Source organism: Xiphophorus maculatus, chromosome 18, assembly GCF_002775205.1.
Source record: "Xiphophorus maculatus strain JP 163 A chromosome 18, X_maculatus-5.0-male, whole genome shotgun sequence".
In the NCBI taxonomy this organism is placed as follows: Eukaryota; Metazoa; Chordata; class Actinopteri; order Cyprinodontiformes; family Poeciliidae; genus Xiphophorus; species Xiphophorus maculatus.
Genome location: NC_036460.1, coordinates 29,335,805 through 29,352,876, shown reverse-complemented (window position 1 = coordinate 29,352,876; position 17,072 = coordinate 29,335,805). Strand labels below are relative to the sequence as shown.

Here is a 17,072-nt window from a genome sequence, read left to right as displayed (position 1 = left end):
ACAACATGATGTGTAAGCTAATCTCACTATAAATAAAGATTTTAAACATCAGTGAACAAACAGCATCATGAATGCCAAGTAACACCAGAAAGACTTAAGAAGTTTTGTTTGCCGTCTGCCATAAACCATGTAAGGCAACACAGCAAATATGTGGTTGTGGTCATTCAAGCAATGTGCTGAAGCCACTATTATGCCAGATGAGATTTGTGGAGGAAAACTGCTGGTGGTGGTGGCAGCAGCATGCACCATGCTGCAGGGCTTTCCTTCAGTAAACTCAGGAAGGCATGTCAGAGACAGAGCCATAAGTAGCACCTTTTATAAAATTCCATAAGCCATGTACAGCTGAAGGAGAGGCTGCTCTGATTAGATGAGACCAAAATAGAAGTTTTTTGGTCAACATGTGAAGACTTGATGGGAAGATGAATGGAGCTAAATAGAGGGGGATCCTGAAAGAAAGCAAGTCATAGACTGACGATAGAGACTGGAGTCTGTGAAGGGAGTTCAACTCCCAGCAGGACAAGGACCCTGAACATACAGCCAGAGACGCAACAGAATGCTGCAGGTCAAAGAATATTTGTGTTTTACAACACAACGGTTTATTCAGTGTCCAAACCTAGATTAAATTGGGAAGTCGTGTCTTGAGTGTCATTTTGCCTTCAACTGACAATTATGCACAACTGTGTGTTTGATTAAGATTGGGGTGTATAAAGGTGGTACAGGGTCTATTTGTGGCCCTTAGAATTATTTTGTATGGCCAACGGAGACAATTCACAAATGGTACGAATTTGTCCACACAGGTGGTTTTCAGAAAGAAGTATCAATTGATTCAAGGCCTTTCAGAAAAGATAAAAAATATATGAATCTTCCCAAAATGAAAAATGTTAGATCCAACATGTTTTATTAAACACATTTCTTTGCTTTCATTTTAATTTAATCAGAAATGGGACAAGAAAACAGTGAATGCAGAGTTAGTTTCACTCTTGCTTGTAAAAAGCAAGCATTTTCAAAGAAAGAATGATTTAGTTTTATGTGATGTGAAGAGACCCAAAATGTTCAAGATGAAGATGAGAAAATAACAGACTGCAAAAAACTACATAAGTCAAACTGCTTTGTTTGATTTCATTCAATTGTGTGTTTTTTGTTTTTAATCACAAGAAAAAAAAATCTGGCCCTAAAATTGAAGGATGGTGGCTCAGATGGCAAAAAGAGTGAACATTGCACAGTTAGCACACAATTTTCCCTGAAAATTTTAACAACCTACAATTTTTGTAGGTTGTTGAAATTTTCCATCCCTTATCAAAATTTTCAACCTACACTGAAGTTGTAGGTTGTTACAAAATGCCAAAAAAGTTCAAGGGACTTGCATACGTTTTGCAATGCACTGTTGCAGTTAGAGTATGAAACAAATGAGGGCTTTGCATGGATCAAACCAAGTAAAAGAAGCATAAACTCAATCCTTTCTGGCAACCAGAGGGGCTACAAGTCAAATAAAAACAACACGTCCTGTTTCCAGGTAACCAGCTGTAGTGAGCATGTGAATACAAGGGCAGTGCTAATGGGCCAGAATTCCCCTGAGAAGCACTTTCCAACCGTCCTGTTCATACTGTACAAAGTACACAGGAGCAGCGAGCAAAGGGAAGGAGTCGCACGAGGAATGCGTGATGATTCAACCAGCTGCATCTGAGTTATGGTTTGAATCAGTAAGGTCAGGCTGATGTTTCTCAGGCTGGCTGAACCGTGTGACAACAGATGTAGACCAAGACGGTGAAGAACAGCTAAAATTAACCCAGGAGTTAAACGTGGATTGAGGTGGGCCCCCGGAGCGGGGAGCTTCCATCCCTCAGGAATGAGGCGGGTGCCAGGCGAAGTGAAACAGGCTGACTGAGGAACGGCTGCACCAGTCCGCCGGGGTTCCATTGGTCTCAGAGCATGCGTCCTCTAACTCTTTGGGGGTTGAAGGAAAACTTAAATGGCAGGAGCAAACCTCGGCTAACGTGATTAATAAACCTCGGCAACACACAGAGAGATGATTAACTTATTCCCTCCCCTGCCGATGCCCTTCCATGTTGCTTGTTGCATCTCTGTCAGACAATCAATAAGCTATTATAGTTCCAAACAGCAGGCAAATTAGCTTAGGCCTGCCCCTGCAGAGTCGGCACTCCAAACTAATTCCACCGGAGGGGGAAAAAAACAACAAAAACAAACGATGAGACGCAAAGACCGGTTCTTGAGCTAATCACTTGCCACATTGTTACTATTAGCAACATTCTTACGGTGAACTTATATCTGGTTCTGAGGTATGACTATTGAAACAAGTCACTTTCTCAACAAGCCAAAGAAAAATTGTGCCTCTTTGGAACAAGTAAGTTAAGAGCAAAACATGAGTACTGGTTAAACTGGAGTTGAAAAGCAGCATTAGAGTGGGTCAGACCTTTGCTATTTTTAGAGAGGAAGAAGACTTGAGACCTTTCTGTGCCGTCTTACCGTCACTGTGTTTCCATCACAAATGTATGTTTGTCGATATTCTGCTAATGTGAAAAAGAAACTTTTTACGGTTTTTCCTTTAAATAAGAAATTAAAATCACACGTAAATAATCTTTTTCACGTGATAAGTCATCAAAAAACATGGCAGTGACGAATGTTAACAGTTACATGAGATTATATTTATAATATTCATGGCTGATTGATTCTCCTCCTTTCACTTCCTGTCGTCTTCTTTGTCGTTTTTGTCGGTGGTAACATCCGGCTCTTCATTACGTGACTCGTATGATGTTTCCATTGCAGTTTTGCAAGACACATTGACTGAAAAACCCCCTCATTCTCACACAAAAGATTTTTGCAAAAAAACTCTATGTTAATGTTTCCATTAAGTGAATTTACTTTTGTAATTTCAATTTGTGCAATTCTATGGTTAATGGAAACATAGGTGAGCCCATGGGTTAAACAAGCAAAGACAGCTCAGCATTTGATACCATAGTAAACGAGGCAGTGGTGGAATGGAAGGAGTCCAGAGAGGAAGAATAGAGAAGTTCCCCTCGAGCCTAACAACAATACGATATCCATCCAATTCAGAACTTCACTGCTGAATCAGATGTCAGCTTTTTCAAACGTATCCAAAGCGACATGGAGAACTGCTTGATATTTGAATGGGTCCTCATCTTTTCTTTCTTTGCACATGACGTCCCTGTGTCTGTCTTTTATCCAGCTCTTTGCCAGTATATGGTTACATGGAGCTCTTTTTGTTATCTGGCCACACCCTGTTTAGAAAGGTCAATTGGGAACAAAGAGGAGGTGAGAGTGTCTCTGTTCTATTCACTGCTCTGCCTGGCTCCATGTCTCCTTATGGTCTTTATTAGAGCGTTGCGTATGTTTACATACCCAACACTGGGGCTGTTCACCACACATGTAGTTAGGCCTCAGGTGGATAAACACGATTTGCTGACTTAATAAAGTGAGGCAGATTTTTAAACACGTCTAAAGATACAATGGGTTTTATTTCTGATCAGTGTAGGTTTGCTGCTTTCCTACCCATCCTTGTGTTTTTGTTACAGATGCACCAAGAAATCATCCGTTAACTGGTATTAGCATTCAGCTTGATGGAACCTGACTGGAAAATAATATCAATTTCCATTCTATGAACACTATAATAACCTCCATGCTCCAAATTCTGATCAGTGCATCACAAATTTTTGTGAACTTGATCATCTGCCACAGTATTTAACTTTATACAACTATGGGTAAAACTATTAGAATGCTGAATATTGAGGGATTTGACAAAAAATTAGGAATACACCGATTTATTGGTCAACAATTTATATGCAAGTCCGATCTATGGTCAGCTGATCATAGGCTTCACATGCCTTCACAGAGGCATGTGAAGCTGATCTTATCCCCCAATCTTATCAACCTCAGCAAAGGTCTAAAGATCAGCCACTGTCCTCTTCTGCTGTGCAGTGAGAGAGGTTTGTCTGACAAACCGACCCACCAGGTTATGTCTGCATGTTTGCACTTAACAATAGTCACAACACTTTTACCCATTTGCTGACTTTCTTGCTATCTTTAGCAACATTTCAGACAAAGAAAATTGGCCAAAATCAGAATCGGCAGGTCAGGCTTTTTAAAGATAATTGTTGATCGGCCAGAAAACTGCAATCGGCTCACCACTACAAAAATGTTCAAAATGTTATGTTCAGAGACCGCAGTAGAATCCCAAAGAAATCACTGACAACAATTTTCTCTCATACAGACCTATTTTTGGGTGTGTGACTCAACAAAAGGCTCATTTTAAAGCAGTAGGCACCCTAACAATCAAATTACCTACCTCAGGTAACAAGGACAATTAGATGTCAGTAGAATGCCAGCATTTATTCGCTGTTGGCATTAATCATCGACTGATGGCAAAGTTGTGACTATCCCTAGTCAGCAGCAAGAAGTCTCATTTGTAGCCCAAGCACACAAGGCAGATCATTATCAGTGTTTGGGTCTTACTCCTTACCTCACCAGCTCTGGCTGCCTGTCATGCAGCAGACTCAGCAACATGCTACAAACCTGATTATATTTCAGCTGGGGTTTTTTCCCTAAGCTTTTCTCTTCCTCTCGTTTGCATAGATTTTGGAAATATGCCTGTTTGAAAGAGCAGAGAAGATGAAAAGCAAATAGAAAATAAAAATGTTTTTGGAAGATGGTACTCAAAGAGACTGATATTACACATAAGAGGTATTTTAGTTGGGACGACAGTTGGTTGGTAGGAGTAACCAGTGGGTTGTCAGTTTGAATCCCTGCTCTGACTGTTTCAGTCATTGCGCCCATGGGCAAGACACCCGCTTTGCCTGCTGGTGTAAACCAGCAGCCCGTACAAGGCAGCCTTGCTTCTGTCAGACTGCCCCAATGTAGCTGTGGCTACTATCCAGTAGCTTACAAACATCAGTGTGTGAATGCGTGCGTGGGTGTGTGTGTGTGTGTGAATGACTGAAAGTAGTGTGAAACGTTTGGGGTCCTCTCAAAAATCTATATTTTCCATTGTATTTTTCCTTTTGAATTGTCAAAACATAATGTGAAGCACAAGCACTTTTGCACCAAAATCACCACCCTTTAGTGTGGATAGTGTTACCAAGTGAAGGCGATTCAGCCAACTACTTTGAGATATTCTAAAAAAAATTTAAATGACATCAGAGAAGGTACTGAGCCTGTTAGAAACTATTAAAAAGTATTTTGTACGTGTGAAGACATAATTTGATCTGTGAAACAGCAAGCGAGAGCAAGACTTTCAGCAGCTAACAGGAAGGCAAATGTTCAACAATTTATCCTATTATAATATAAATCTCTGTCATGGATCATCATACATCTGCAATATAATGTAAACAGAGATTGCTGTACTTTTTAAATTCTAACTGCATACAATTGATCTCACTGGTTTTCCAGAGAAACAAAATTTCTTTAACATTTTGTGATTCAGAGCAATGAAACTGGATGTTTGCCTTTGCAGGGTGGTAAGAACTACTGCCATCTTAGACATTATGCTGATGATGCTGCTCACTCCTTGTCCGTCCATCCATTATCAAACACCCTTCTCCCTAGTTGGATCTTAAGGGGTGCTGGTGGCCATCTCCCGCGGTCAATGGGCAAAAGGCGGGGTCACCCTGGACAGGTTGCCTATTCATCGCAGGCTCACTCCTCAAACCTTTTGATAAAAAACAAAGTCTATGATATCAGAGATAATTTGGGTCTAGATGTCATACATGGTTATTTCTCTCCAGTGTCCAGTGATAAAACAACACATTTTTAAACCTTTTTCTTTTCTCTCCAAGGTTACTAGGATATTTTGATTAGCTAGCGCGAGATACAATACCAACCCTTCAATCACTCTTAAGACATCCTGTTAGATAGAGTTTTTTCTCATTGTAAAAGCAACAATCACGAGTTTTAGACAAACTTGTTAAGTCTGTCTTCATCCATGTACGCTTTAGCGTAGCTAATAGACGAGAAGTTGGTAGTATGTCATCCAAGAATAAATCGTAATGGCAAAGCGTCGCATGATTTCCTCGGACTCATCTTATGTAGACCTTGATTAAATTTTTTGGACCCTTTTGAAGTACTGGGTGAAAAACCCTTCATGCTCTCCTCACCAAACCGCTTAATCCCCCCGTAGCTCCATCAACTCGGAGGAGCACGTCGGAAGGTTTCAAGCGAGGGCTTAACTGGGTTTAATAACCAGAGTGTGTCCATGTAGCAGAAAGCCTCGTCATATGACCAGATACAAGAACTGCACGCACGGCCCTCACAGACACAAACACATGTTCATGCAGACTCTTGATTTCTTTTTTTTTTTTTTTTTTTTGGCCACACTGCCAAGAGAAGATTACACTTTACAGCAAGAGAAATATCAAGGTCTCTGCAGAAGAGGTGAAGATTAGAGAAAGCAGCATGCATTCATCTGCCTCATGACATGCAGACAAAGATGCAATCCAAGCAAACGGATACTTCAGAACAATTTAAAACATTTGAGCTGAACTTTGTGTGTACAGAAAACACACACAGTTATTTTGAGTGAGAAGGGAAGGCAGTCGGCTATCGGTGCTCATTCCAAGTGGCTCTCCAAGGGCACTTGATTAAAGATCTCACATAGTGCATCTTATCTGCTCTGGACCAGCACTTCAAAATACTAATATCATACTTGAGGGTCCTGGATGCAGCGGCCGCCCTGCACATGGTGGTTTGTGCTCTGGAAGCAGTCAAAGGATTGCAGGGAAGTCAAAAACTATTCACGGCCGTGAAGGAGGAGGGAAGAAAAGTAAAGCCCCAACCAAAACATACAAAGCAGAGTGCAGAAGAGCTTCTTTTTCAGGGACGTTTTACGATACCTGTGCAGCGTCAACATATGCGAGGCATAATCGCTCAGGAAAGCAGTTAAAGTGGACTCCATGAATCAGTTTATTTCTTTTCCCCTTAAAGGAGATGAAGCATTTCCTACAAGACTGCAGACAGAGAGAGAAGAAAGTCGCAGCAAAGCAGTTGGATTTAAACAGATCATACTTTAGGTTCTCAAGTTACATACATAAGGAGACATGAAAGAGCAAAATATGCCCAATGCTTTCCATAAATATTCACTCCAAATGCTTTTTAGATTTTGCAATGCTGTATTAAAGTTCAACATGTTTTATTGGAATTTTATGTAATAGACCAACAGAGAAAGATGTTTCCATTGACCATGAAATTGCACAAAGGAATAAAATTTGCTTAATGGAAACACTGCAAATAATAATAATAATAATAATAAAACAAACGTTTTCTGATTAAATGTTTTTGGATGAGTTGGTTTTTTTTTGGCAGCATAAAAATTTATGTATTTTGCAAAACTGCAATGGAAATGTTTTTTTTTTCCACATCACGAGAAACTCCAGTTTGTATACAGCAGGAACGCACTGGCCTCCTTAGGAAATAAGCAGCTGGCTCCACCAGAAGTCTCACAGCATCACACAGTTAATCAAAACTTAAGTTCGTCATTCGTAAGTGTTTGATCCACAGCTCTTCTGTAAAATCGTCCACTACAACTTCCCTAAAACGGCGCACATGCAGCCTCTTCAGTGTGGAAGGAGTTTGTCTCTCCAACGCCTCAACAAGACATAAACTTCTCCTCTGATGATGTGTGCTGCTAGGATGGCTGAAATATAAATATACCTTATGACTCATGTACGCTGTTCATTGGTGAGAAAATGTGCTAAGACTTTGACATGCATAATCTCTCCATCCAATACTACTGAGCTTTAGCTATTTTGCAAAGCAGAGTAGACAAAAGTAAAAATACATTAAACTTTCTGTCACAGTTTCAGAGTAAGATTAACTATTTTACCTTATTTAGATGATAAAGTTTCTGCCTTTTTCTGTTTTTAAATTTTGGTTTTCTTAAGAAGACAAAAGATGTATATAAAAACCGCTCTGTTGTACTTCTGAAGGGCTTGTCCTTCTGGTTCGTCTTGGCCATGTAATCCATCAGAGGCGGGCGGAGCACAGAGTGATTGATGCACTCCTTTAACCACTTCTGCACACCTGCCTCTTCCGCTCAGGTAGTTCCTTTTCACAAAGCACTAGACTAGATATTGTTCAATAGGGCAGTGTTCAGGCACTGACAGATTGATGGAATCAAATACATAACTTGCACAGGAAGTCATGCCTCACCCATCATGTCCTATCCAAGCCTTCATACTTGTGTAAACCAGTCCTTTCATTCTAGTTCCTCTGACCTGACTGGATATGTGTTGTATTTTATTTAGGCTTGATGCCAATGTTCACTGTAGAACAACACAAAGCCCTTAAAACTCTTAAAAAGCTGCCCTGCTTCTCTGCTCTGGCTCTTATCTGCTGTGCTCTACACTTTCCCATGGTAAGTATTTTCTGCTCTTGGCCCTCTATCAAGCCCTCAGTATTAGCTTTGGAAGGGAGGGCTGTGTGTGGGCGAGGTTCTGTTTGCCTGTTTGTCAAAAACACGGTTCTAAAATCTTTTGACATTTCACACATTTATACACAACAACCAGAAAAAAAGAGATGTGAGCTTGTTTTTATGCTGGCTCTGCAGAGCTGCTCTCAGTGGGACACAGAAGCAGTGTTTTAGGTCTGCTGGTACCTAGCAGGGTATGTTGCTATGTGGTTTTACAGGCTTTTGCAGCAAGCTAACAGAAACCCCACAGTATCACATTTATTTCTATAAAAGCTGCATGATGCAACTTTTATAGAAAGATGACTTTTACTTATTTGCTAAAATTATTCCTCTGGCCTGACAATATCATGTGAGGCAGATAAATTATGGAGGAAAAAAATCAAGCTTCTCTGCCTCCTCCCTGTGGTTCTGCTGCTACCTGCAGAAACAAACCAATCAGAGCCAGGAGGAGGGTCTTAGCACTGTCAATCACTGTCATGCACGTGCTGCTTAATGTGCTGATGGCAGAGAAACAAATTACCGTCACAGGAAAACTGTTTATCCTAAATTATTAGTGGCCATGCTAATAAGCATTACCATCCACAGCAGACTGTTGTTGGGATCTAGCTGTAGAAAAGCAGAGCAAGGGGCCGAGGCTGAGCAGCACGTACATGTGTTTGGTTGACAGCCTAAGACCCTCCTCCTGGCTCTGATTGGATATTTCTGATGAGCGGCGTATTTCTCCTGTAGGGTCTCAAGGAAAAGGCAGAGGAGCTTGATTTTTTTAACAGATTATCTGTCTCATGTTATATTATCAGAGGCAAATATGTAAAAACATTTTACATAAAAGTTACCATCTCTAAAAATGTCATTTAACAACCGACTTTACCTTATCTAAAAATGATATTTAACTTAACTCGGATTCAAGGTTGCAATGAATGAATTGCTAATGACGCTAAATTCAGCAGACCACACAATTCATGCGTAAATATAATTTTTTTAGAGGTGGTCAAATTGAAATGCATGTGTCGAACCGATTTAACCAGAATAGGCTCCTTAAACAAATCCAGCTGCTCCTGGAAGTGAAGTCAGACATACTGTAATTTTAAGGTTCACAACGCTGGGCTGCAATTGGCTTGAACCACAGTATGCACCTCGTAACTGTTTAGAAGCAGAGGGACTAAAAATAAAGCAGGATTTATTAAATCAGCCACACAAGCACACTTCACCGGACTCAAAGATTGTGGAAGGGGAAGAGGGACAGAGGAGTCTGTGCCTACGGTGTCGACTTCTGCAGCAAGACCCCTGGGTGCTCTGCTTGCACCAATTTGCTGCAAACGTCAGTGAAACAAATAACAGCCACAGAGATGTAGCAAAACTGTAGCAACACTGGAAGACCGCCAGAACAGTTGATGCCACTTCTGCTGCAAGTTAACAGTCCTGAATAGGCAGAGGACGATTACAGCTACCACGGTAAGCTAATGATTTTCTATCACACGATTCTTAATAGTTAATTTAGTGTAAAGTCAAGGAAAGGGCCAGTCTAACTGGGCGGACCAGAGTTGCGCATTCTCACCTCCACACACCAATCAGTTCGATTGGTGTGTGGAGGTGTTCGATTAAAACGGACCAAACAGAGTTGGTGTGAATAAACCCAAAGCCTCATTATACTTTACACAAAATGACAAAAATTCTATAGAACATTTTTCAAAGGGGGTTCTGCAAAAAGATCCCAACCACAATCACAGCTTGACTGACAGGTTTTCACATCAGTGGGAGCTTGCAATGCCTCCTTTAGACTGGTGCGAGCCAGCCAACTGTTCCCCACGCAACAGATGACACAAAATCTGCTGGGACGGACCCCCTTCGCCTCAAGACTTCTGACATGCTGACCCTCCCCCTCCCCCTCCCCAATTATCAGATAGTCATTGAAGCCAGCTGTCTTCATACGGTGACAGAGATTTTTCAGCAGCACAGAGATCAATGTGATTCTGAGATAAACTTGGCTGAGGAGAGTTTCATGCAGTGGACCGAACTCATGTAAACATCCTTCTACTTCTGTTGTTAGTGGCTGTGAAAAGTAAACTCTGCCTCTGGTGTGAGGCATCTGCGTGTGGATGCGAGGGCCCGCGGCCAACCTTGTGCGGTCCACACTGTGTAGTCAGCCAGGCCACTAGACAAAACTCGAGCCCCGAGGTTATCGCACGCTCAAGTGGTGCAGTGTGCCGTCCATTACCTCACTTTACTATCTCCACATCCAGAAAAAGGGAAACCAGCTATTCATAGAGCCTCTCAGAGCCCCAGGCAGAGTGCCGGGTAAAGATTATAAAGTAAGAACACATATCTCATTGTGTCTATGAGGTCGTTTGTAATCTTTAAACAAATGCGGAGGCACAAAACCATAAATTCTGTAAAGTCCTCCTTCCTTATCTTTGGTGCTAAAAGCTCAATATGTGGGAATGATTTTTTTTTTTTTTAAAGTGACATTTCAAGAATCTGCTTTGTTTTGCAAACATATTTGCACTCTTGGAAGATTTTAAATTTTGTAAACCACAAACCTCAACATGTTTTTATTAGTGGTGGGACTCGATTAAACGTTTTAACCGAGTTACCTGCACTGTCTGTAATTAATTAATCAACATTAAATGCATTTTAATCAAAAACCATGTATCGACAAAATAAACACTTGTAATTTGATTCGAAACAGAAATCAAATTACGTGGAAAAAATTCACATGAAACATAAATCAAGATAAGTTTTCCATTTGGGTTTAAAAGAAGACACACGATCCTAAAACACATTTTTAAAAGAAGCCAAATGAGACTTGAGTCATGGTCAATAATATATGCACACCTAATATACAGACACACAAATCGAACTGCACAGTTAATGCTATTGGTGGAACAAACAGTTCGAGCAGGACGTAAACAGACAATATGCTAAGGTGATTGTGGCTTGTGAGTATAAATTTATGAAAAAAACATGTTCTTAAAGTAATTAGCTGAAGCTTATCTTCTTTTTCTGCGCATGAGAAAAATAAATTATTCAAATGCAGATTATATAAGATTAGTTTAACTTCCCTTCAAGCTATAAAATACAGGCTTAGCTTAAATTTAGGGCCAATTTATATGTTTTGCACAAACTATCTGCAGATGAACGTAGTGAGTTTGACAGGATGATGCCTTGACAGCTTACATTACTTTAGTGTCAGTGACCGCCAATGAGAAAATCATGGACTGATGTGTAAAACAGTGAGACTTGGGCAACTCATGCATTGCTTATTATTATAAAGCACTTTTAAATCCCTGCATAGTGTACCAGTTTGCTAAATCTCCAAACTAGAGGGCTCAGCTACAGCCTCCTTGCTGAGTAAACTCATATAAATCTTCACATTATTGAGTCAAATAGGTGCAAAAAACTTTGCTATAAATACTTTTGGCTTGAATAAATGTTAATTTGGCTGTTCCACACGCCATGTCATTACCATTTCTCTTTTTCTGGCTTCCTTAAGCTTACTTTTTTTTTCTTCTTGTGTTTCTTCATTTTACATTATTTCGGACATGTTACTCAATACGACTATCATAAGCTACAAGCCTGAACACAGCTGAAAAGGTTGGAATAATAATGCCGCCATATACGTCCTGTAATAGTTGATAAGGTGTCCTGCAGTAATTTCCTTTGTTGCCTTTAATGGTTGAATTTTAAATTTGACCACCATTGTTCAAAAATGTCTAAAATGTCTGTTTAGCATAATTACTTGAAAAGCTTCTTTTAAAGTTCACCTCCTGCACACATCACTTCCAAAGTGGAACATGCTTTTCTTACTCTTTGTTCTTTATCAGTTGCAAGTCCTCAAGTAGGAAGGAAGTTCATTAAAGGATGTTGACATATTTAATAAAAAGAAAACAACAATGTAATAGGAGGGGGAAAACAATCCTAAGCTTGTTTGAACACAAACAAGATTCATGGCTAATGCGTTAGTCCAGGTTTTGGGTTAGAGGCCAGAGATAGGGAGACTGTGCGCTGAACTGTACATTCAGTTAATGATAAACCAAACAAGCTGGGTTAGCTCTGTGGCCTTGCAAAACAGTACTTGTTGAAACATGGATTAAGTTAACAATCGGTCATAAGGGAAACTGTAAATTCCAAGCCAACCACCTCTCTCTCTCAAAAGAAAATTGTGTTTTTAGCCTTTAAAGTGTTAATGTCAGAGAGGGAGAGCAAGGCAAAGTAAACACTTTTAAAACCTAAGACTTCGTTCTTAAGAGTTTCACCTGAAACTAAAAGGAACTCTGTAAAGCACTCACTGCATACCTATATGGCAAACATCTTGAACTAAAATAAATACAAAACCCTCTTCTAGCTTCATAAGGCAGATTTATAGCTTGTAGTTTGTTCACTCTGGATTTGAATGTAGCCTTGAAAAAAAAATGTCAGGGTTTCTGTTATATTTTTTTCCTCTCCTTCTGCCATTTTTTCAGTCGGCAGGCCTCCATTCTGGTTGCTCAAACAACATAATTATATGTAGTTAAGCATAAGCTGCAGAGAGGGGTGAGTGAGGGACATACGCTAAGCATGGAGGAGAGAGAGAGAGTGCTTGGGAGTAGTGGTTTGTCATTACTGGTCTGTTTGAACCTTACAGAAAATAAGCAGCCTAAACTTGAGACTGAGCCAGTGGTACTTTGTACTCTGCTCCCGTTTCTTGCCAAAAGTCTTCTTTTTTTCAAGTTGAAAAGCTCACCGCATACATAAACAGCATAAAGTCTCAAATACGGGGGGAAAAAATCGCTACAGCTCAAATATGTGTGAAAACATGCTAAGCCAAATTTGTAAAACTACATTTTTCACAATTTTGGAATATACAGTGCCTTGCAAAATATTGATCAACTTAAAAAAAATAATAAAAAAATTTTGATGTCATGATATTAGAACATATTGGTAAATATTGTGATGATGATTCTGTTTCATCTGCGTTTCCATCATCCTGTGACCTTTAGCCTTTTGGGCAATGTGTTCAGTTTGAACATCTGCAGCCGTAAGACTGGCTAAAGATATAAAATTTAAATTTAGAACACTTTGAATATATTAGCCAACAATTATTGATGGCGATATATTCACAATATTTTGTGTAGCCCCAGTCATATCCACTGCTTCCAATCAGCTTTATTGGAAGTTTATATGATAGAACAGAAAGTAGTGCATTATAGTAAAAAAAAAAACAACTAATCAATAGCTTTCTATTTTTTTTACTTTTTCCAGTTAAAGGATGTTCAAAATAAAAGATCCTCCAGACTCAATACATAACACGGAAATATTTAATTATTTCTTGTACGGCCCGGTACCAATTGGTCCACGGACCGGTACCGGTTCGCGGCCCGGGGTTGGGGACCACTGCTCTAGATCATTCACAACACCACATGTCTGGCAGCAAATTACAAATGTAGCATCCTTTTGTGTTTTTTTATTTTATTTTTACAATGCCGTTTGTCTTGCAATTGTAAGAAAACGGCAAGATGAGTGTGTTAATTTTTACACACTTGTTAAGTGTTAAAAGTAAAATTATTCCATCAAAAGCGTTACCACTGATCTCTAAGCTGCCTTTTTGCTAGTTTTTATTATATTCTTTAACAAACAGCCTTTACAGAATAGCCTTCAAACTTCAGAATTTTACTTTATATTATATTAAGGGTGCCAGAGTAAAGGGACCAAGTATGTCTTCCAGTCATAAATTATGTTCAACCTTGTTTGTCCCTGTTACGTAAATTAAAAAATAAAATCTATAGTTGAAATCTCACAACGGTGGAACATTTCAAGGAATCTAAATGCTTTTGCTTAAGGCACTGTACATTATGAGTTCAACATACTCCAAGTTAAGGTGTTATGTCTCATCTGAAACCAGACAGTCGACCATTACAAATGAAATTGCAAACTACTCAGCAGACACCTCAAAATCAGCCTCTGCAGAGTCCAAAAGCAGTCCACTACCCCACCCACCACACTCATTCACACCTAAATGCAGTGAACACACACACACACGCACCCCTACACACACACGTACCATTCTTTCTTTTCCCCATCTTGATTAGATTACAGTGAGCGGGTTGGTGACAGCCTCTGGGCATGCTTGAGGAGCGGTTGATATGTGAGCCGTCCTCCTCGCCCCGCACTCTCAGCCAGTCAAGACGGAAAGAGATAATATGTCTAAAATGCTGACCTTACTGACGAAAGCCGCTTCTAAAGGGCACCTTTGAAACTAATTTGTCAACATTGAATGCAATAGGCAAAAACTGGGATATATTTTAAAAACTCATTTAGTGCTTGAACAAATATTTACTAGCTGACCTTGAATGTGCTGGAATCCCCTTTTCACTAAACCGGAGCATATCAAACAATATCAGTCTGGTACTTCAAGAAACTGAGTAAGAAACCTCTGCATCGAAAGGTGACTGGACACAGATGCAACGACTGCATTGGCTTCAGAATAAAAGCCTCATATCTATCTCTCTGACCAAAGAAAAGCAGAAGCTGTGCCAAAACAGAAAGGCCTTTGTTCCTATTGTGGCTCCTGACCACCTACCAAGGGGTCCTTTAGTGAAGCGCTCACCCTGGAATGATCAGACCACCTCTCCCCCCAAGGCTCCACAGGCCTTGCCGAGACCTCTGGGCCAAACACATCCTGCCCATCTCCTGAGAGATTATCCAACTCAATGAACACATTGAGAGCAGAAACAGTGGACGAAACTGGAGCCTGCTATTGAGCTCTGTCTGAAACCAGAAGTCTTTATTCGCACTCAACAGCGGAGAGGGAGAAAGAAACCAGAAGACGTGCGGCACTTACTTGCTACTTCCAGCGAGGCATTGTGGCTCACTGCCTCTCCCAGGTAGTTGCGGGCAACGCAGACGTAGGAACCTTCGTCCGGTTTGCTCCGTCGTCCGTGGACGATGCGCAGGAAGAAAAGGGAGCCACTGGGCAGCAGCATGCGTTGGGAGCGGGGATTGTCCCTGTCCGTTTCCACCCGCTCTCCATCTTTGTACCACTCCACCGTTGGAGCTGGCCGCCCCTCCGCCTTACAGTTGAGCGTGGCAGGCTCCCCTTTGGATACGATCAGGTCAGATGGGTGCTCTACAATCCTGGGTGGGGTGTCCTCTTGGCGCAGCCGAGATCCTGAAAGGAAATGAAAAGGTGAAAACTAACGTCTTCAGAAATCTACAGCCCTAAAAGAGTCATTTGGCTGAAAATAGGTGGCTTGCCCACCTCATAGGAATAGTTTAAAAATAACATTTTAAACTATTTCTTTTTAGAAATAAATGGTTTAAAAACTAAGCAGTGTGTTTTAGACATGACTGTGAGGTAGAAGAAAAATAATTCATGGTTTTCAAATGTTTTTGCAAATAAAAATCCATCTTTTGGCAACCGAAGACTAACATTTTTGCCCATGTATTTTTGCAAAAGTCACACAGTCACAGTGGATGGAGAAAATCTGTACATAGATTTGATAGTCTTACCACATATTCTCAATAGATTTTAGGCCTGGACTTTCACTCAAAGTTTCTAATAAATGAATATGCTTTGATCGAAACCCTTCCATTATAGTGCAGGCTGTATGTTTATGGTCGCTGTCCTGCTGGAAGGGGAAACTTCACCAAAGTCTTCAGTTTTTTGCAGCTTCCAATAGGTTCCCTGTGTTTAGCTCCATCTACCTTCTCATTAACTTTGGCCTGCTTCTCTCTTCTCTAGTCTGCTGAAGAAAGGCTCACAGCAAGAGATGTTACCACCATCTTTCACTGTGGGGAAACATGTCTGCTATGTCCCCTACATAGTTTGTGGCAAACCGCAAACAAGACTTCTTTGGTGTTCTTTCAAAGATGCCCTGCTGCTTTCCACTCTTTCATAAAGGCCAGATTTGTGGAGATCATGACTAATGGTTGTTCCTTTTGAGAGACTTCCACCTGAACTGTGGATGTCTGCTGCTACCATGAGCCTCTTGGCTGTTTGTCTTAATTCCCTCCTTGCCCAACCTGTCATTTTAGGTGGAAATGTCTTCGTAGATTTGTTGTTGTGTCATATGTTTTCCATTTTAAGATAATGGATTGAACAGTGCTCTGGGAGATGTTCAAAGCTTGAACTACCATTTCATAACCCAACCCTCATTCAATTTAGAGGACTTTATCCCTGACCTATCTGCTGTATTCCTTGTTTTTTGTGATGCCATTCTTATATTAACGTTCTCTAACAAACTTTAGAGGCCTGTATAGCTTTGTTCTTAGATCAAAGAACTCACAGAGGGACTCTATTAATCAGAAGGCATACAGACAAAAATTTAGTCTATTGCTGGAGGCTACATCCATTTCAAAGCCAACTATCGATCTGAGTAATAATAGACCAGCACCAGTGACTAAGTGGCCAGTCCTGGCTAATGAGAGGGAGAGTACTGACTTGCGTTAGCCTTAGAGAGGTTGATGATTATCATGCCTGGGCTGGTCACACACTGGATTGCATACTTCTTCTACTGTCCATGTGCAGGAATAGGCAGGCATTAACATTGGATAAGCTAGCTGCTAGCATGCCTAAGCTGGTCGCCCACGACTCCTACGCATTTCTTTAAAGAAAACTTTGTCAATAAAAATGTCAATACATTAAATGCACCGATCTGTTCTT

At 40.5% G+C, this 17,072-nt stretch overlaps 1 protein-coding gene across 4 annotated transcripts in view; it reads right to left on the bottom strand.

The window, feature by feature from the left end:
* robo1 (roundabout guidance receptor 1) overlaps positions 1-17,072 on the bottom strand; it is a 320,732-nt gene that overhangs the window by 142,829 nt on the left and 160,831 nt on the right. For all 4 annotated transcript variants that reach the window (XM_023351205.1, XM_023351204.1, XM_023351206.1 and 1 more), the window contains one exon: positions 15,252-15,578. In XM_023351205.1, the coding sequence (XP_023206973.1) occupies positions 15,252-15,578 (327 nt within the window). The remainder of the gene's footprint in view (positions 1-15,251; positions 15,579-17,072) is intronic.